The sequence below is a fragment of the Gracilinanus agilis genome, chromosome 4 (assembly GCF_016433145.1).
Source record: "Gracilinanus agilis isolate LMUSP501 chromosome 4, AgileGrace, whole genome shotgun sequence".
Lineage (NCBI taxonomy): Eukaryota > Metazoa > Chordata > Mammalia > Didelphimorphia > Didelphidae > Gracilinanus > Gracilinanus agilis.
Window position 1 is genome coordinate 117853738 of NC_058133.1, and position 23029 is coordinate 117876766.

The window sequence follows — 23029 nt, forward strand, 5'->3', positions numbered from 1 at the left end:
TTCCTTAGTTCAAACTTTTTCACAAACCAGAAAATTCTAGGAAAACCTGGAAAGAAACAAAGTGAAGAAGGACCTCCTCCTCCAGCTTTCTAACTTGAGACCAAGGATCTGGGCTACTGATCAAGGCACTATTCACCCCTCTTTAAACCTATGAAGAGATAGTAAATACACTGAATATTTGCTCCTAGAGCTCATTTAACTGAGGAGACAAATATGAAAGGCTCCCCCTTTAATATGAGAAATAGAAAAAAGTCTTAGTAGAAAACAGAAGGGGACAATCAGAATCCTTGGAAATCAAAATGAGAGATCATATTCTAAAAAATTAGAGATACTTTTTAATAGTTTATTTTTTATTTTTTATTTCATTTTTTTATTGTCATTCAAAACACACTTCCATGTTGGTCACTGCTGTAAGAGCACACTCATACATAACCAAAACCCCAAAATAAAACCAAAGATACACTGATATGAAAAACTCCAAAAGTTCTTTCTCTGGAGGTAGATAGCATTCCCCATCATAAGTCTTTCAGGATTGTCCCAGATCATTGCATCGCTGAGAGTAGCCAAGTTTTCACAGATAATCACCATCCAATATTGCTATTATTGTGTACAAAGTAGAGATACCTTTTAAATCTGTTGATTAGAGAGAATTCTTAACCAAGAAAGAGATAGGAGATCATAAAAGATAAAACAATTGCATAAAATTAAAAAGCTTTTGAATGAATAAAATGAGTGTAGTTAAGGCAAGAGAAGCCAAGTATGGAAAATCTTGTTATACCATAAAGTACTGGAGTACACAATATCGCCTGGGGGGTGCAGAGCCTGTAGGAAGGGCAGCACTGCTCACTGTCCCTACGCGTTGCTATAAGCACTTCAGGAAACATACCTGGATTTTTACTCCCTTTTGGGAGAAGCTGGGAAACTTGGGCTGAGAGAGGTTAAATTATGTATGAAGGGGTCACACAATAAATTCTAAATGGCTTCTAAGAAACTGGGTTCAGATTTTCATGGGACTTCCAGTTACCTTGATGATGTCCCATTTAATATAGGGACAAATTGAAAACACCAGCTCTAGTTTTCTGTCTATTAAATTGGAGTTGCTGGAATTGTTTACAAGTTGTTTAGGAAAGGAGCAGCTAGGTATCTCAGTGGATTGAGAACCAGGCCTGGAGTTGGAGGGCATGGGTTCAAATTTGGCCTCAGACACTTTCTAGCTGGGTGGCCCTGGGCAAGCCACTTAACTCCAATTATCACTCTTCTGCTTTGGAACTAATACTTGTAGTTATTCTAAGCAGAAGGTAAGAGTTTAAAAAAAAAAGTTGTCTGAGAAATGCAGTATAACTTTTCCTCAGGAAAAACAAAAAACAATCAAATGGGAAGAAGACATGAAGAAAATCAAGAAACCCAATGGGAAGGTGAACAAAAGGCTGAAAGCAGAAACCAAAGTGAATTCCAAGAATGTCCCAGAAGATGAAAGCAGAATGAATTTCTTATAGACACACTGCCTAATCCCAATGCCACCTCCCATTAACTCCTTCCTTGCCAAATGATAGCATAACAATATCCTCACCCCAACCCATGTCAGAAGCAGTGATGTAAAAAAGAATGTTTTCAGCCCACTCTATACAAAGGCAGACAGCTGACTATGAATGTGAAGCTAACCAATTTTATAACATGGAATTAAAAATTATTGATGAGAAAGAAGAACTGAGAAAAATTTTTACTGGTACAACTGAGACTACTGTGGCACAGATCTTAGACAAGAACCTGCCCAAAGGAGGCTCTGGGTCTCTGTTGCAGGACCAAGAAACTTTGACATCTCTGGAAATGGCTAACCTAGATTTTAAGCCCCTTTATAAGCCCATTGGCTTCATCACTTTACCAGTGAGGTAACTGTGAAAAGATGTCCCTGTCTTCCAAAGTATCCTTCCCTCCTATCACTGCCATTTCCTTCCCCACACTTGACTCAAGATGACAATGAGCAAAAGACAGCAAAACTTGCAAGCACTGTTATGGTACCACCTGCCTCTTGAATTCCTTAAAGCCCTCAAATAGACCAACCTATTCAGACCTACAAGCACTTTCCCTCTATGAGCTGCAGGATGTGGTGACAATAGACAACATATTCATATGACTGTGTCTTGAAAACCATGAAGAAGAAAGGAGAAAATATAGAGCAGGTTCTTGGCCATTTGTTTGCACATAGACAGCTCTGTGAAAAGGGCTCTGATCTCATTTTGGTAGAAAAAGCTTTAGAAATAAATGTATCAATGTTCAGAGGAAAAGATAACCAAATGTCTTCAGTTAATGAGCAAATTTAAGGAAATGGGCTTTAAAAGATACTAAGGAAGTAGCCAAAGGATCTAAAGTTTAGAGTGTAGTGGTTCCCAAACTTTTTTGGCCTACCGCCCCCTTTCCAGAAAAAATATTTCTTAGCCCCCTGGAAATTAATTTTTTTAATTTTAATAGCAATTAATAGGAACGATAAATGCACCTGTGGCCATCACCACTTTGGGAATCACTAGTTTAGAGGAAGAGCTAAAAATGGTCAGCATATAAAAACATGCTCCAAATTGCAATGTGAAAACTGTAAACTAAAACCACTTATGTTTCATAATTAAAACATCAAACTAACAAAGATGATAAATAGTGGAAATAATGTGTTGGAGGAACTGTGGGAAGTCAAATATGTATTAATATACTCTTGGTGGTACTATGAATTTCAGAGGCAATGTAGTCAAATAGAAAAGGCATAGAAAAAGCCTAAGAATATCAAAAGTATTAATGGGAAAAAATATGAAAGGGCCTAGCTGTACCAGATCTCAAACTATATATTATAAAGTGGCAACCATCAAAACAATCTGGTTGAAAAATAGAGTAGTGAACCAATGGAATGAATTAGGCATTCAACATACAGTGATGGTAAGTGACCACAGAAACCTAGTATTTGACAAACCCAGAGATCAAAGATTCTTTTTTTTTTTTAACCCTTACCCTCCATCTTGGAGTCAATACTGTGTATTGGCTCCAAGGCAGAAGAGTGGTAAGGGCTAGGCAATGGGGGTCAAGTGACTTGCCCAGGGTCATACAGCTGGGAAGTGTCTGAGGCCAGATTTGAACCTAGGACCTCCTTTCTCTAGGCCTGGCTCTCAATCTACTGAGCTACCCAGCTGCCCCTGAGATCAAAGATTCTTGAAAAATTCACTATTTGATAAAAATTCCTGGGAAAACTGGAAAATATGGCAGAAACTAGGCATAAACCACCATCTCATGCCATATACCAAGATAAAATAAAAATGGATACATGATTTAATTTTTTTAAATTTTTTAAACCCTAACATCTTTTTATAAATATATATATATATATATTTATTTATTTATTTATCCTTCTATATTAATTTTATTTGTTACAGGGCTAGAAAATGGGGGTTAAGTGACTTGCCCAGAGTTACACAGCTAGGAAGTGTCTGAGGCCAGATTCGAACCTAGGACCTCCCATCTCTAGGCCTCGCTCTCAATCCACTGAGCCATCCAGCTTCCCCAATACATGATTTAGAAACAAATTAGGGGAGAACAAAATAGTTTACCTGTTGAACCTATAGATAGGGAAGAATTTGTAACCAAATAAGACATAGAGAGCATTACAAAATGTAAAGTGGATAACTGACTACATTAAAAAGTTTTACACAAACAAAAACAACACAATTAAAATTGAAAGAGAAACAACAAACTGAGAAAAAACATTTATAGCAAATGTCTCTGGATAAAGACCTCATTTCTCAAACATATGGAGAACTGAGGCAAAATTATAAGAATACAAATCATTCCCCAATTTATAAACACCCAAAAGATACAAAAAGTCAGTTCTCAGATGAAGAAATTAGAACTACTTTTGTCACATAAAAAAACTCTCTAAATACAATTAATTAGTGAAATGCAAATTAAGACAACTCTGGCTAACATGACAAAAAAGGAAAATGATAAATGCTGGGAGGTGCAGGGCAAGGTAAAATCAGGACACTAATACACTGCTAGTGGAGCTGCAAACTTATACAATCATTCTGGAAAGCAACCTGGAACTATTTCAAAAAGGCCACAAAACCGTGCATACCCATTGACAAAGAAATACCACTACTAGGTCCTTTTCCCATAGAAATCAAAGAAAGGAGAAAAGGACCTACTTGTACAAAGATATTTATGTCAAAGAATCAAAAACTGAAGGGACATCAACCAATCAAGAGAATGGCTGAACAAGTTGTGGTATGATTATGATGGAATTCTATTATGTCATAAGAAATCACTAGGAGGACGATCATAAAACTCTAGAGAGAGACTTATATGAAGTGATGCAAAGTGAAGTGAGTCAGGCCAAGAGAATATTGTACATAGTAACAGCAATAATGCACAGTGATCAACTGTGAATGACTTAAAATATCAGCAATGTAAGGATCCAGAACAACCAAAAGAGACTCATGACAAAAAAAGGCTCTCCACTGCCATAAAAAGAAACTGATAAGAGTCTGAATACATATTGAAGCATATCATTTTTCATTTTATGAGTTCTTTTATGTGATACATGTCTTCTTTCATAAGACAAACACATTAATATGTGCTTCATGATTGCACAAGTATAACCTATATCAGTGATGGGCAACCTTTTGAGCTTGGTGTGTCAAAATTCACCAAAAACCAAGCATAACTTGGGTGGTGTGTCACTTTGAGAAAAAACCATAATTTCACAATATTTATAGTTTAAATAACAAAAATGTATAATTGTAATCTATAACTATTTAATAAACCAAAATAGATTAATTAATTTAATTAATAGAGGTAGAATTGTCATCTATAGCGCACAGAGTGTCTACACTACACTACAGCAAATGCTTCATCCTCGGCATGCGGCCCCAGACTTCTCTGTATGTGGTCACGTGTCATTGAAAATGGCTATGCGTGTCAGTGCTGACATGCATGTCATAGGTTTGCCATCACCGACCTATATCATGTTACCAGTTGTCTTAGGGTGGGGGGAGGAAAGGGAGGGAGGGAGAGAACATGCATCACAAAATGCCAGAAAATTAGTATTAAAAATTGTAACTACATGTAATCTGGAAAAGAAAAATGTAACAAATTATTTTTTTAGAAAAAGGAAAAAAAGAAAGAGCATGAGATTTTGAATCAAAGGCCATGGTTTTAAATGCTCAGGTTTTGCCATTAATGTCTGTGTGACCCTGGGCAAATAACTTCACAGCTCTCTTTGCAACAGTGTCCTTATTTGTAAAATGAGAGGGTTATATCAATTGAGGACTAGCTAAAGAAAGTATGACATAGGAATATAAAAGAATACTCTTCTACTATAAGAAATGATGAAAGTGATGGTTTCAGAAAAATATGTACAAGTGATATGAACTAATGCAGAACAAAGTCAGCAGAATTAAGAGAACAGATTCTACAATAACATTTTTTATTAAAAGAAAAACACTTTTTGGGGCAGCTGGGTAGCTCAGTGGATTGAGAGCCAGGCCTAGAGACCGGAGGTCCTAGGTTCAAATCCGGCCTCAGACACTTCCCAGCTGTGTGACCCTGGGCAAGTCACTTGACTCCTATTGCCTACCCTTACCACTCTTCTGCCTAGGAGCCAATGCACAGAAGTTAAGGGTTTAAAAAAAAAAAAAAGAAAAGAAAAACACTTTTGAAAGACTTTAGAACTCTGATCAACACAATGACCAAACACGATTCTAGAAAACTCAAATGAATAAGCAAATATGCTACCAATTGGAGAGCTAATAAACACATAGTACAGACTGAAACATGTATGTATATACATGCATATATCCAAAGTAATTTGTTTTGTTTCACTATTCATGTTCCTGAATGAAGCCTTACTTTTCCCTCTCACTGTGGAGAACAGGGGAGAGAAAAGGGAAAGAGAAGGCAGGAGGGAGACAAGGTAGATTTACATTAATTATAAAAATTTCAAAAATTTTTAAATAAAATGGTGGGGATGGGGGGGGCAGGAAAGAGTTAAGTTTGAACTTGACCACCAAGATCTCTTAAAACTCTTAATCTAAAATCCCATGAATTAGTACAATTTGAGGGAGGGAGAGGGTATTGGAATCATATGAGAAAAATCATTAAATTGTTCATATCTTTTGAGCCCACACTACTAGGCATATGGACATATCTACCAAGGAGATTAATGACAGAATGAAAGGTCTACATTAAACAAAATATTTATAGCAATGCTCTTTGTAAAGGTAAAGATTTAGAAACAAATGGTACCTGTCAACTGGGAAATAGGTTGACAAACTAATATATAAATGTAATGGAATACTATTGTGTCATAAAAAAACAAGGAATAATAGTTATTAAAAAACACGTTAAGACTTGTAGAATCATGGTAACAGTGATCAAAGGATAATATATCTGGAGTTGAAAAGGAATCTTGGAAGTCACTTAGTTCAACTCCTTTATTTTACAAATAAGGAAACAAGTCCATAGAATTAAGTGACTTGCCCATGGTCATATGGGTAGTGAAAAGTGGGGTCTGAATCTGGCTCTTCTGATTCCAAATTTAGGGCTATTTCTACTATTCCACAATATCTCCCTGGCACCAAGTAATAGAGCTTAGAAAGCAGAACGGAAAAACATCCACAATGATTACAATAATATAAACAATAATACCACTAAAAAGTGCCATTTGTGAATTATAATGAAAGCCATAGAACTGTTTGTGAAACATACATTCTTTCAGTAAAGAGAGGGGGAACTACTAAGATGCATTGTTTAGTTTTGTTTGAATATTTTTCTTTGTTTACAAAAGATCCATGGGGAAAGAAGTATTTAAAAGGGAAATGACTATAGTACAAAAACAAAAAGTAACAATAAAACTTATTTTTTAAAAAAAGCAAGATCCAAAAGCAACTACATTTTCAAAACAATATTTTATGGCAACTGTGCAATATACTTTCCTGAGTATACCAGTACCAAAAGAATAAAGTAACAAGACTTGTCTTGCTTAAGAAAACCTTAAATGTCTAAAACTGATCAACAAATCCCTATACAATGAATTTCTCTACTCATTCAATCACATTGCTTTCCTGGCAACAAACACTAGGGAAATGGGCATTTGGGGAGAGGGGGAGGAAGGGAACCAGGTAATTTTGAAACATGGAAAACTTTCACCCTGTAGGGGCTTTGGCCTCTCATGGAGAAGTATGAAGTTACTGAGTTCCTAAAAAACAAGTTAGTCAAAGAAATCTCCCCTCTTTCTAAAGTTTGCCATGACCCCAGTCTGCCCTCTATTCTTCATTCTCTTCCCAGAAGCAAAAGGTCAAAGTCTAATGCCTCATCCTTTCCTTTATTTCACAAAGAACAGTTGTGGATAGCAAATAAAGGTGATAAAAATGGAGATTATCATATTCCATTCATAAGTGTGAACAAAATTTGCATAACCCAGATCTATGTCTGCTAACTAAATATAGGTAATTCTTTCCCTAACACTTCTCAATATCCCTTTACCTTCTTAATAATGCCTCAAATTCCTTTAACCAAAGGAATAAAATCTTTCATGCCAAAATCAGAAAAATGTTTAAAAATACATTTATAAGAGAAACAATTATGTTCAATTCTGCCAAAGCAAATTACCCCAGTAAGCACAAATACCTATCAGCTTATTTCTAGGTTTGAATGGCAAAGGATTTAGAGAAAAGACTGCGGTGAATTGTTAAAAAGGTAGGGAGACACTAGCAATGACTGAGTAGGAAAGGATAACAAAATTTGACCAACTTCAACACTCTAAGATATGCCATATTTATTTGTTGTCCTAAGTTTAAAGTACTATACTATATAACAAAAGGAACACTTCCACTTAAAAAAATAATTCGGGAATTTACAATGCATTTTGGTTTCTCCTTTTTATTTTTTTTTAAATCCTAATCTGTTTTAGAATTGACATTAAGTATGATATTAAGTATGAATTCCAAGGCTGCCAAGGCTAAAAAGCAATAAGGTATAGGTAAGTGGGGATAAGTGTCATACAGTTAGAAAGGCACAGTGTCATACAGTTAGAAAACATCTGAGGCCAGATTTGAACCCATAGTCTCCCATCTCCATTGAGCCACCTCACTGTCGCATGGGTTGTCCTTCAAATAAAAAGAGACTTTATTAATTGAAGATCTAATCTAATAGTTTCCAGATGGTTGATTAATCTTTATATATACATATAAACAAAAATGTTTTTCTGCCAGTTTGTTATAATATATAAAATTTGGGAAAAAAAAACTTTTTTGATTAAGGCTCTTGTTAAGGTGATTTGCCTTTGGGATTCTCTAATTTCAAAGAACAAAAGCTGGTAAAACACTTTTTCTAATTAATGAAGTTTGTAACTATTTTTCAACTATGACTAATCATGTCTTTGGTGACTGATTTGTCTATCAGAAATCAGTCAAGGAGCATTTATTAAGTGCTTACTATACGCCAAGAGCTCCATTCTGGGGACACAAAGGAAGATAACAATGCTGTCCCTGCTCTCTGGGACCTCACATTCTACCAGAGACAAAATGTAAATAATATCTTTGAATTCATGATATATACAGAGTATATGAAGCACTGCCTGAGGGAAAGCACCAGCATTAGGGGATCTTAGGAAAGCTCTTCTGCAGAGTGTAGGATTTGAGCTTAAGTGTTAAAGGAAACCATGGGAAGGTAAGAGGTGGAGGTGAGGGGACAGAGCATTCCAGATATGCTAACAGCTGCTAAAAGGGCAGAGACATGAGAGATGTGCCAGGAACAGCAAGTAGGCCAGCAGAGCTAAATCATAGAGTGTATGGAGAATAGCAAAATATAAGAAAACTGAAAAGACATGAGAGAACCCGAGAGCTTTTTAAACACCAAATGGAGTTTTAAATCTGATCCTAGAGAAAGAGCCAAATAAGCATAATGAACAGAGAGAGGTTTCCTGGGTTGTAGGAAAACTACTTGATAGCACAGTGGAAGGAAGATAGATCAGATTGAGGTGAGGCTTGAGAAAAGGAGACCAATTAAAAAGCTATTGGCGTTGCCCAAAGAAAAGGTAACACGAGAGCCTGTATTGGGTAGTGGTTCTACAAGTGGAGAGGGGACATATATGAAATGTTGTGAAGGTAGAAACAAGACTTGTCATGTTCTGGATATACTAGTCTAGGTACTGGAGAGGAGTTGAAGACTGAAGTTTCGAGCCTAGGTGACTGAGTTGTGACCTCAACAGAGACAGGGAAATTAAGAAGAGGAGAGAATTTTGGGGAAAAGATACTAAGTTCTATCTTAGACGTGCTGAGTTTGAGATATTATGACATATCAAGTTCAAAATACCTAAAGGGAAACTAAACTGGTAATGGAAGGCCTGACATAAGTATAGAACCAAGAATGTTTATACAGGTTGAGGAATAATCTGCACAGAGATAACTGAACCTGTGGAAACTGAACTGATTAGATCACCAACAAAACAACTGTCTAGAGGAAAAGAGAAGGGGGCCTAGGACAGAGCCTTAGGAACACCCATAATTATGAGCATGACTTGGATGAAGATCTAGCAAAGGAGACTGAGAAGGAATGGGCAGATTTATTAGGAAAACCAGGAGTAAATCTAGAGAATATTCAGGAGATGGTGATAAAAAGCATCAAGGGCTGCACAGAGGTCAAGAAAGATGACTGCAAAAAGGCCATTAGATTTGGCAATTAAGAGATCAATCGCAACTTTGGAGACAAAAGTTTCTGACAAATTTCAAGAGTTTTTTAAGAGAGAAAGTAGAAGCACAGAGTATAAAAGGCTTTCTCACGGAGAATAGCTAGGAAAGAGAAGGAATCTGGGTGGCAGCTAGAAGTGGTTGACAACTCAAGAAATATTTTTTCAAGTCAGAAGAAACATGAGTACATATTTGTAGGGAAAGAGGAAGACGTTAGTAGGTAAGAGAGAAGGTTGTGCTGACAGTGGGGACAATCTGCCATGGAAAAGGATGCAATCAAAAGAGCATATAGAGTAATTTACCTAGACTATCTCATTATCAGAGATAGTATTGAAGGAGGAGTTTGTGGGAGAGTATTTCTGCGCGACATGAGATTAAGAGGAAATTCTTTAGAAAGATTCATTTTTATTCTACTTTAAGATAAACAGGTATATTTTAACTACAACTCCAAAAATTGTCTTTTTTTTTAAGAAAATGACTAGATTGAAATGCAAATTAATCTCCAATTTAGAAAGAAGAAATAAAGAGAACTAGTTTAAAGCATTAATTTTCGAGATATAGTCTCGGGTCTTCTGAGTAGTTCAAAGTACAGTAGAATATTAATATTTATCATGTGAAAATGCCTATACTTTAAATATGTTCAGTCTTGTTGCTTCAGATGCAATAAGCTATATTATTATACTTGCATTAATTTTGGTAATCTTTCTTCTTATAATAAGTTATAATTGTTATAAATCCTTGGACTAGTCAAGCTGGAGAATCAATAGTTTCAATAGCTTGGAATTTGAGGGTTATTTCTCATGTTAATTATTACATAAGACTTAGATTGTAAACTAATTTGGGATAAGTAGAGTTTTACTTCATGTTTTCTTTTTCTAGTACCTAATACTACAGTGCCCTTAGACACCACAAGTGCTTTAAAAATGTTTGTAGAGGATTCCAGGGGTGGAGCCAAGATGGAGGAGTAACTAGAATAGCAGCGCTGTTTCACCACAAAAATCCTCTCCAACCAAGAATAAAATATTGTCACAAAATGAATACAGGAGTGAAAGAACCAACAAAGAGATAGAGTAAAACAACCTTCAAAACCCAAAAGGTAGGCAGAGACCATCTGAAATAATAGGGGAGTAGAACTAACAGGAGGCTATAGCAGCGAGTGAAGAGCAAGCCAAAAGCAAAACACAACCCCCACCCCCAAACCACATCTGCTCTCACAGGTCCCTACCTAACAGGCAGACCCTGAGATCCTGCTAGGGCAAACAGTGGTCTAAGCCAACCCACACCCCTTGAAATTTCAAACCTATGGAGAAGTCCGGAGTCCCAGCCCAGGGCAATCTAGGCTGAAGGAGGCTGATCTTTGTGGGCCCAGAGCAAAGCCAGGAATCCCAGTCTGTGTTTAAAATGAGGACATAATCCATAGTTTGGGGTGAGGACATGGCTCTCAGGGCAGCCTTCCCAGGATTTTTTTGCCAAAAACTAAGGATGGAGATCTGGGACAGGGCAACCAAGGGTGTGCCTGATTGAACCTAGAACACCTTGAGACCAAAACTTTGTGCCTAAGCCTGGGGGTAGAATTGGATCAACCCCTGGCCTAATCAAGTTTAGACTGAGATCAAAAGCTTACACCCAAGCCTAAGGAAAGTCTTTAAGCTGTCAGCATCTCAAGGGTCAATTGAATCAGCAGGGGGAGGGGGCTCTCAGATCTCTCAGCCTTCAAACCATCTGGTAAACTAGTAACAACCCAGAAAATAAGCCGAAAATAACATCAATGAAGGAATGAAGTAAATTTAAAAAGGTACTTCCTAGAAAAAAGAGCCTATCTATAATTAGATGGGAAAAATGAGAAAACAACAAAAAAAGCACCTAACTCTAAAGAACTTTTATGGAGACAGAGCAAGATGCAGTCACAGAAGAGGACGGCGAAAGCAAAGGAAACACATGCAAAGTCCAAAAGAAAAATATGGATTGGACACAGAGTCTGGAAGAGCTCAAAAAAAAAAAACTTCAAAAAACAATTAAGAGAAGCAGAGGGAAAGTAGGAAAGAGAAATGAAAGTGATGCAAGAAGAAATGGGCCCATTATAAAAGAACCAAAAAATGACAGAGGAAAACCAGACCTTAAAAATCAGAATTGACCATCAAGAAACTAATGATTTCATGAGAAATCAAGAAACAATAAAGCAGAATCAAAGGAATAAAAAAAAACAAAGGAAAAAATGAAATGTCTTACTGAAATAACAACTGACCTAGAAAATACATCCAGGAGAGACAATCTGAGAATTATTGATCTACTGGAAAGCCATGATGAAGAAAAAACCCTGGATATCATATTTCAAGAAATTACCAAAGAGAAATGCCCAGAGATCCTCAAACAAGAAAATAAAATTGAAATTGAAAGAATTCACAGATTGCATCCAGAAAGAAATCCTCAATCAATAACTTCAGGAATGTAATAGCTAAATTCAAGAGCCACCAAGTCGAGGTAAAAATACTTCAAACAGCCAGAAAGGAACCATTCAAATACCATGGAGCTGCAATCGGGGTCACACAGGATCTAGCAGCTTCTACATTAAAGGATTAGAAGGCATGGAATATGATATTCAGGAAGGCAAATGATTTGGGTTTACAACCCAGAGTCACCTATCCAGCAAAACTGAGTATATTCTTTCAGGGGGAAAATGGCCATTAAATAAGATAGAAGATTTCCAAGCATTCCTGAGAAATAAGCCAGATCTAAACAAAAAATTTGAAGGCCAAATATGAGACATAAGAGAAGCCCAGAAAGGTAAATAAGAAAGAGAAAATTTAAGGGACTCACTAAGGTAAAAACGTTTATATGTCTACATGGAAAAAGGATTTCTGTAATTCTCAAAAATTACACTTAGTAGTAGAGAAGATAGAAGGAATTTACTCAGAAAGAAGGTGGAAAAGCTGATTATGATGATATGATATATATGTAAATGTGATTATATGGAATGATATATATGTATGATATATGTATGCATATGAATGACATGTAAAAAAACAATTAAGGGCTGAAAGAGAGGGCTGCATAGAGAGAAAAGGGAAGGGAGAGATAGAATGGGGCAAATTACTAACATAAAGTGGCAAGAAAAATCAATACAAAGAGGGGAGGACAAGGGTGGTGAAGGGCAATGTTTAAATTTTATTCTCATTGTAAAAAAACGTTTGTAGAAAAATAAACCTGGAAAGATTTCTATGAAGGGATGAAAAGTGAAAAGAGTAGAACCAGAAAAACATTGTACACAGTAACAACAATATATGATGATAAGCTGTAAATGGCTTAACTATTATCAGCAAGGCAAGAATTCAGAATTACAATGGATTCATGATGAAAAAGGATATATGCTGCCATATTATTTCTAATTAATTACAAAGAAAAATAATCTTTCTGCCATTTTTGTGCAGGCCTTTTTAAAAATGTTTCTAGAATTGAAACAAAATGAAGGTCTGAAGTAGTACTATTTATTATTTCTGACATACAAATACAAAACAAATTCATTTATCAGAAAATTATACTTTCTGCCCTTTAATACAGCAGCCAAATAAACAAAGGGTAGGAGAAAAGAGTTTACAGGTATAGTTTGTGACCAAAATGTTTTAAGTCCTTTGACCACCAAGCTGAAGATAAAACAATTGGAAAATCGGCTTCCTGAAGCATGTTATCTCCTTCCCATATTACTTCTCCAGCTTTTCCATTACCTATAGTAGGAATATTTAGATCAGCCACCAATATAGTACCCTGTCAAAGAAGAAAAATGGCCTGAAAGTGGTTCATTCATTTCTTGCTTCATTTTTCTTTCTAAGACCAAATTCTTTTGCAATATTAGATAAGAGTAACCTTTCCACCCACACAGTCAACACCATGGAAGTTCTCATCTGGACAAGTGTCTCTTAATTGGTTGCCTTGCTTCTTCCTTTCCCATTCCGTCTTCCACACAAGCTACTCCTAAAATGCTAGTCCTAAAACACAGATCTAACCATGTCATCCCTTGCTCAAAAAGCTCCAATGCTTTGTTCTTGTCACTAGGATAAAATATAAACTCATCTGTTCAAATACAAAAACCTTTCACAATCTGGTTTCAGTCAAGCTTTCAAGATTGTCTCTTCATGCACTCTATTATCTAAACAAAGTAGCCTACCTAATGATCTGTGCATATTACATTCCGTCTTCCTTCTCTGACTTTGTAAAGGCTGTCCCTTCCACAAATTATATACTTCCTCTTGATATCTACATCTCAGAATCCCTAACTTCCTTCAAATTTTAGCTTATGTGCTGCTTCCTGCAGTTGTTCAGGCTTCATGATCCCATGGATTTGTCCATGAGGTTTTCTTGGCAAAGACAGTCAAGTGCTTTGTCATTTCCTGCTCCAGTATGTACTCATTTTGCAGTCAAGGAACTGAGGCAAATAGGGGTTAAGTGACTTGCCCAGGGTCAAATGCCTTGTGTCTAAGGCTGCATTTAAACTCAGACCTTTCTGACTCTGCTCAGTGCTCTATCCAATGCACCACCTAGCTGCCCCATGCCAATTCTTATTTGGGTTTTTCCTGGGCCTCCCAGCTGCCAAAGCCACCTAACCCCCTCCAAAATTATTTTGTACTTACTTTGTACGTATCATATTCGTTTATGTGTGTACTTATTTTCCCTGACAAAGGGCAGGATTATTTTATTTGTCTTTTTTATCTGTAGAAACCAGCATACTAGTCACTTCATTAACTGATGACTATAAAGAAACTGTATACACTTATCTGTAATCAGAATATCTTCCTTCTTTTGCTGATTTACAAAGCGATATTATCCAAAAGAAACTCCATTTCTCTATATGCTAGCAAAACTATCTGCCCACACCTCCGGCTGGCAAATGTGGTTTAAGTTACTTTTCTCTCTGCATATCTGGATTACCCTTTGACAGAAAGAATGAGAGAACCTGCATATATTTTCAGGGCAAGTTGTACATACCAAGACCCTTAATTCAAGGCTACATATCCCACTATTAAGCACATAGCCTTCTTAAAAATACACCAATTTAGAGAGATTATAGTGTTACCTCATAGCCATTACATAAGCTTACATAAATCCTTTCCACTCAAAAGACAATAAAAAGAACTAGGGACAAGGTAGTGACTTTCAATGAATTTCTTCACTTTTCCTCCCAGATTTATACAATTCACTATCCTAGCACTATTACTTTAAATTTCTTTGTAAACTTTTTTAAATGCTTTTTTAAAATTGGAGATTACACTATTCTCTCTTTGAAATCAGGTCACATTCAGGATACCTCTAAGTCATAGATCTAGTAAACAGATTTGTTTTATTTGCTTTAACTACCTTTGGTCTAACTAGAATACCTACCATTAAAAAACAAAAGACAGCACATATCTGAGTGTTTGGTCATAAAGTCAGCATTGAGTAAGGAAGAACACCATTCAGACTCTCCCCTTTAATGGCAATGTATTGTTGAATAGTCAAAAAGTAAAAATTTAATTGAGTTTTTATTTTTCCTAAGGATTAAGAGCTAAGCAAGCTGTGATATTTTCCTAAAGTGTATAGCATAAAGCAATCATACACTCAAAGTGGTCTTTAAATATGCATTTCACATTAATTCACTACATCTGATATCACTTCATGTGCTATAGGAGTAACTTTAGGAATAAATATTGTATGTCCCAAATTCACAAGGATAAATGGATAGGAAAACTGAAAACTTTCAGAATGCCAACATGTGTGGAGGCCCACTATAAAAAGATCCTTATTTTGGTCCTTTAACAAAGATAAATTTGTAGTCACAGTAATTTTAAGTTAGTTCCAAATACTCTATGATTTTAAATTACATCAAAACGGTGTCAGCTCAAAAAGAGTACTGAATTTGGGATCAGAAGGTCTTGTTTCAAATTGTTGACCCTGACACTTGAGTGGCCTCTTTTTGAGACTCAGTTCCTTCATCTGTAAAATAAAGAGGCATGATGAACTGAGCTCTAACCTCCAGCTCTAAATTTTATGATTTTTTTGAATTCTTTTTCAAAGGAGAAAGTCTAAAGACACATTCTGTTACCCAAGTTGTAAGGAGAAAAAAAATCTAATATTTTATTCTTTTATATCAGTTATATGAAACTAGAGAACTGCTAGGAACATATGAGCAGAGAAATGTTTTACTAAAGTAAAATACAATTAGTGATATTTAATAAGTAACCAGGCCTGTAGACTAGAAGTCCTAAATTCAAATCTGGCCTGACAATTCCTATCTGTGCAGCCCTGGATAAGTCACTTGACCCCAACTACTCAGCCCTTACTGCTCTTCTGCCCTGGAACCAATACTTAGTATCAAATCCAAGACAGAAGGTGAAGGTTTAAAAAAATAAAGTAACTGGACACAGAACAAATATTACTTCATTGTGAAAATTATCACATAGATTAGATTAGTTTTCATTTACTAGAGGCTGGGATGTGTCCAAGAGATGTGAACTTCAAAGGGGGAGTACATGACTGGGACCTACAGTTTGGATACCATATGAGTCTCTTCTCTTCTACTTCCACTAATACTCAACTCTTTTTTTGTAGTTGTATTTTTATTTATTTATTTACCTTGTTTGGAGATTTTTGTTTAATTAATTAATTTAGGGTATTTTTTCCATGGTTACATGATTCATGTTCTTTCTCTCCCCTCCTTCTATCCCTACCTCTCCACCATAGCCAATGAGTAATTCCACTGGGTTTTACATATGTCCCTGACCAAGACCTATTTCCATATTATTAATATTTGCATTAGAGTGATCACTTAGAGCAGTGGTTCCCAAACTTTTTTTGGCCTACCGCCCCCTTTCCAGAAAAAATATTACTTAGCCCCCTGGAAATTAATTTTTTTTTATTTTAATAGCAATTAATAGGAAAGATAAATGCACTTGTGGCCATCACCGCCGATCCCTGGATTGCTGCAGCACCCACCAGGGGGCGGTGGCGCCCACTTTGGGAATCATTGGCTTAAGAGTTTATATCCCCAATCATATCCCCATCAACCCATGTGATCAAGAAGTTGTTTTCCTTCTGTGTTTCTACTACCACAGTTCTTTCTCTGGATGTGAATAGCATTCTTTCTCATAAATACTCAACTCTTTATACAAGAACCAGAAAGGGATTTCTACAATCCATTGGAACTTCCAGAGAGGTTACACAGTCTTCCTGGAAACTATATTCTTTTGCTACCATCCTACTTAGTCAATTAAATTCAATAATTTATTTATTAAGTGCTTATTAAGTACAAACAAGGAAGAAGGGCTGCATTGATAGCCTCATTGTGTTAAATAAAGGGAATAAAGCCTCCATTACAAGGTGAACCCCCTGCAGTGAATTTATGTGATGGTACCCATCAACAGGCAGTTAAGGAAATTGTCACATCAATTAAATCACATATCTATTTGAGTATTTGAATATATACAAAACACAGTGCTGGGTTCCAACCAAAAAAAGGTCCTGCCCTCAAAGAACTTTTATCTCTAGTGTGATAGACCTAAACATTTTATATAGCATGGGAAAAAGTAACATATTAAATTTATGAAGAACTTTTTTTCCTCAGTCTTACAGAATTCATTATACCTGGACAAAGTAATAACAACAGTCATATTAAGAGTCATAACATGCATTTATTTAAACAGTTCTTTAAAAAGTGTGTAAAGCACTCTGACTATACCTTCAACTGATAACATTAGAAGACTTATGATTAGGGGATGCAGCTGGGTAGTTCAGTGGAATGAGAGCCAGACCTAGAGACGGGAGGTCCTAGGTTCAAATCTCACCTCAGACACTTCCCAGCTGTGTGACCCTGGGCAAGTTACTTAACCCCCATTACCTAGCCCTTACCACTCTTCTGCCTTAGAACCAATACACAATAATGATTCCAAGACAGACGATAAGGGTTTAAAAAAAAAAAAAAGACATGATTAGGAAATTCTAGATTCAAATACCTTTGTTCATTAGTTGTATGACCCTGGACAATCTCTGATTCTTAAATTTCTTCATCTTTAAAATGGGAATAATAGTATTTGCATGGGATGTGTATCTAATGAGGTTAATGTGAGAAATACACTTTGTAAAATTTAACAAGTAAATTCTTTAAAACTTTATTAAGTGCAAATAATTCAAATAATATAGACAACAAATTAAAGAATACTTCCAGTCTTTTGCAACATACAAGTCACAAGCTTTACGTAACTCTACATAAATCCTCTAGACATTTACAAAGTGAGCTAAAACAGTAAAGCATGAAGTAATTCAGATTTAAAATTTCAATACTTCAAAGACCCACAATTCATCAGTCTGAATACTACCCATGAGTTAGCTAACTGCAACTCTTTTATACCCTAATCAATACTTTTCCTAAGAAGTGACCAAAAAAAAAGTTTTTTAAGGAAAAAACCTCAACTCCTGGAGGCCAGCTTTTTGGTGCTCCAATGTAGGCTGGTCCTTAAGACAACAGAAGTTATTAGTACTTTCTGTACTAATCTGCACTTTCTGACAGAGCCTAGGTTCCACTGGCATAGCCTAAAGACCAGGATCAACTTGTCAATGGCAAGGAACAAAAAAAAAAAGGCTTTTCAAACAAAATATGTTATTGAAAATCAAGCTTAAGCCTGAAATTTAAATCGAGGGTAAAAAACCCTATCTAGCTATCATAAAAAAAATTTTTAATAGGAAAATCTAGGCCTAACTCTTTCTCTGGTAGTGTTTTTCATTTGTCCTTAACATCTTGGACCATAGGTAGCAAGAACATTGCTCTTCAATATGCAATGCACAAAAAAAGGAAGAAAAAACAACTCCTCTCTCTCCACTAAAGAACAATGGGAAAAAAGAAGCAGTTTAAGAGTAGAATGAATAACCTCAAGGTACAGTGAGGACTTAACTAGTGTCTCTTGACCAAAGGTTATAAGAAAAAAGCAAAAAGAGAATCCACTTTCCTTTCTCCTGATTTCAGGGTCACCATTATAGGTCTGGGAATTCAAAGCTGGAAAAAACATGCTGATCACAGTTTTACAGAACTTAGCCCAATGCTTACCCAATAGCTATTTTGAGACTATTCTGAGAATGTATGAAAGTTAGAACCCAATTTACACATATGAACATTTCTTTTGTACTTTTAAGAACTCATTTTGGGGAGAATATGATAAATATTGTGTTTTATAAAAGCATCCCTTAACAAAATTTCAAATGACAAGAAGAAAATGGATCTGGAAATGGATGGGGAAAAAAACTGTTTTTTAAAAACGTATTGCACTTGTGTATTGCTAAAATGACACATTTTTCTAAGAAAAGACTGAAAACCTGCATATCACATTTACATATTGAACAAATGGTCTAACCCCTTTTGAGTAAAATTATTTTTTTCTACCATCCACCAAAAGTAAAAGCATCTAAACTGCCACAAGTGCTTACTAAAATTGATGTCTTAGGGGCAGCTGGGTGGCTCAGTAGATTGCAAGCCAGGCCTAGAGATGGGAGGTCCTAGGTTCAAATTTGACCTCTTCCTGCCTGTGTGACCCTGGGCAAGTCACTTAATCCCCATTGCCTAGCCCTTATCTCTTCAGAAGGTAAGGGTCTTAAACATCATGAATGTTAGAATTTTTTAACCTTAAGTTTCCATACTGTTTCATTTCCCATTATAAGGCTAAACAAATATATGAGGCTAGTCATATTTTTAGAAGTGCTTTAACAATAAAAGTAGCTAGTCTTTATTTTGAATGGAATTGCACATCTACTATGTCTACTGAAAAGAAACCCTAGAGTAATGTCATTCTACTTAGGAAACTTATGCATAAGCATAGGACAGAATAAGGAAGGAAAGCAATAACTTTCCACTTCACAGCAGAACTCATTACTCCCTTAAAGGAATGGGAGGAAATAAAGATATAATCCACAGAGGAAAAAATTTAACACTTCAAGAGCCTTTTTGAGGTAGGCGACCTTTCCAATCAATAAATGATTTAAGTTGATTTCTTTAAATTCAGCTCGGGCTTTCAATAAAACTACAATGTTGTAAGACTATTTTCTGCTGCAGCAAGAACTCCAATTTAGCTATCCATAGAGCAAAGATTTATCAGGAAAATCAATTAAAATACTAAGTATATACTCTATAAAAAGTTCCATATTTAAATAAATCAAACTGATCAAGTTGTCAAAAGCAACAGCACAATGTGCAGCAGATGCTTCAGAGAAACTAGAATATGCATATCATGCCAAGACTACTTTCCAAGCAGGCGGTGAAAGAAACCACATAGTTCTGCAGTCAGCAGGGAGAGACACCCCCAAGAAAATATGCTTAAAATACACTGAAAGCCATGCTATGGCCAAAGGATAATCAACATGAACCTCTAGTACCTTCCTTAGAGTTTCAAGGTCAAGACTGAATTAATTTTGTCAACCTTACCATCAATCATGCTAATTCTTCCACTATGTACAAACACAGACACATATACACACAAGCAAGAAGACTGCAGCAACTTCATTATGTTTAAAGACAGTGAACCTGCAGGACCCATAACTATGGATAGATGAACTTATTTACAACAAGCAATATGAAGCATTATGAATAAGAATTAAAACTCACAATTCCACATAGCATAGCTAGGAAAGCTCAAGGTATTCCACTGGCAAAGCAACTCTAATACTATGGTGCAACTTGTGTAAGAATTCAGCACCACAGGCCAGAGCTTCACTTTTCTAACACCAGTTCTACTGCTACCATCTCCTATAAAAAACACTGGAAGCTCACCTAGTGTCTCCAAAGAGTATGGACATCTTGATAAGGAATATGACAAGGAATCAACAGATTAAACTATCCCGGAGGCGTCAGCTCTTGCAGAATAATAAGTGCCTCTGCTGGAAAGTAAAAAGGTTTCATCTGAGACAACACAAGTCCTCTGATATAGCAAGAGTCTGCTCAGACTCCAAAAAGACTATGTTGTCAATCCTTTTTCTTGTAAATATGGATAAAATCTGCAGATATAGTCTGGGCAGGAAAGAGGAGGTAGACAATTTAAAAATGGAAACTGCGGTACTGCTCTGCCGTACACAGTACCCATCCTCTCAGCACTCTCCAGCTATAAACATCCATAATTATTGATTACAGCATCTGATGTGTGACCTCTACTCTCTTTCAGCTCATAAATTCTATGAATCTAAGAGATAGAACCCTACTGTCTAAGAACAATACTAAAAACTTCTGCCTTTTTTTAGTTGGATCCAGACAAATCAACACTTGCCTAATGTGCAACGTAGAATCTTGAGAGTCAAAGCACAAAAGTTCTGGGAGCATAGGGAGACTCAAAAACAGAAAAAAAAAATAATGCTTTTCACTCATTTCTACAAAGTAGAAATGGAATTATTTTAAATATTACGTATACTAATTGCTCTTAGCATGAATTTATTCAACACTCTTAACTATTCATCTTAAACCTCCTAAAAGAACTTTATATAGAATAAAATAATTTAGACTAAATCAAGGGTAAACATGGCATGCAAATTAAGATTAAGAGACATATTTCCACTAACACTTTATGACAACTTGTTGCCACATCAAATTATTGTACTTAATACATTTTTTAAAACCACACTACCTAGGCAAGTTATCATTTACCTGCCCTAAAATTTTTATCTTTGTTAATAGACTATAAGCCTATTAATCTTCACACTGTAGGCACTGTACCTTATGTTGCAAGCCACTCCATTTTTCTGTTGGGTTAATTTTTGAGGGCCAATTTTGAAAGCTAGACTTTAATCATATTATGTAAGATTATATATGCTATCCCTTCTTCTATATATAATCTACATAAGCATATATGATTAAGATTCTCATCACATAGTTGTACAGCCCAGAATTCCACCAAGCTTCCTAAAATACTATGCAATTCCTAACTGAATTGTCAAAATTTCTTCAGTTTTTAATTAACATATTCATTTTGTTACATAAACATAAAAGTATCTGAAAGTCAGAGTACTGCACCCCTAACCTAGGTTCATGACATTTAAACTTGGTCACATGAGCCAATAATAAATAAAGATGTTTCCAATCTTACCTGTATAGCCTGCACACCAACCCCAGGAAGCCACCATTGCTAAAAGCCACTTGTACATGATTCCTTCGATATACCAGAACAGCTTCCTGTCTAGCACACGGAGAGGCTGAAGTATTATGATATAGAAGACGTAGGAAGGAATGGCGACCAGGTTATTGGAGACCATGAAGGCGAACCTCAGGACAGCTTTCACAAAGGTCAAGCACATCCACAGAACTTCTTCTAAAGTCATGGCCATTCTCACCCTGGAGTCTGAAGCCTCTTCCTGTAGTGAAAGGAAAGCCCACTTATAAATTAAAATGAATTCAACACCTACGTAGTGACCATCACAAAATATGTAAAAGAAAGTCCGAGGTCCGCAGGGGAAGAGGTGGAAAGAGTAATAAGCCTAGTAGGTGTAGTATCCACAGTAATTTCTATGAGAAATTCCAGCGGGGACAGAAAAGGGAAAGAGGAATCGTGCAAGGTCAAGGAGCTGTTGAGGTGCACAGCGTTTCATAATATATTTGGCAAAAGAGAATGTAAACTCCAAATCGAATAAATGACCCCCACTCTGAATGCTTTTTATTAACAACCTTTGCCCTTACACCCCCCAAAGAAGCAAAAACCTCACAACTTCCCTCAAGCTTCCCACCTTTCAGGTACACCCACCCTCAAGATTCCCATGCCACAAAGTCTGCAACAAAGTGTAAATAGACACAAGCCTCTGTCCGTTCCTGCGGACCCCGGAGTCGCCAGCCCCTCTACTGGCTCTGCCAATTCGCTTAGTCCTCCACGGGGGGCTCGCTCTCTCCAAAGCAAAAAAGGCTGATGGAGGGAAGGAGAGGGATAGGATGGAAAAGGACAGAGAGAAGGCCGGCGTCGTGAAGAGGAAAAGGGGAGAATGAGGGGAAGGGGAAAAGGCAAGAGCTCTTTTATAGAGGGGGTGGGGGAGGTAAGAGGGAGGAGCGAGGGAATGAAAAGGGGTGAAAGGGAAAGCAGGAGTAATGAGAAAGGGGAGAGAGGAGCACGGCCCGAGCCCCCGACTCACCTTCAGCAGCGCCGGGGACTGGCAGTCGCGGGCTGGAGTAAGAGGACGAAGAAGCGGAGGAGGCGGAGGTGAAGGAGGAGGGGAAGGAGGGGCTGGGGCCAGCGGGGCCGGGAGCCGGCTGCTGGGGGCCCGATGCTGCGGGGCGGCGGCGGCGGCGGCGGCGGCTGTGCCCGGAGGAGGAGTCGGGGTCATGG

The 23029-nt window shown here is 36.8% G+C and overlaps 1 protein-coding gene and 1 pseudogene across 1 annotated transcript in view; one reads left to right on the forward strand and one right to left on the reverse strand.

The window, feature by feature from the left end:
- LPGAT1 (lysophosphatidylglycerol acyltransferase 1) overlaps positions 1-22058 on the reverse strand; it is a 91725-nt gene extending 69667 nt beyond the window's left edge. The window contains exon 1 of the mRNA XM_044674313.1: positions 21806-22058. Coding sequence (XP_044530248.1) covers positions 21806-22043 — 238 coding nt within the window. The 5' untranslated portion in view covers positions 22044-22058. The remainder of the gene's footprint in view (positions 1-21805) is intronic.
- Positions 543-1975, forward strand: LOC123244518 (annotated as a pseudogene).
- Positions 22059-23029: the final 971 nt, after the last annotated feature.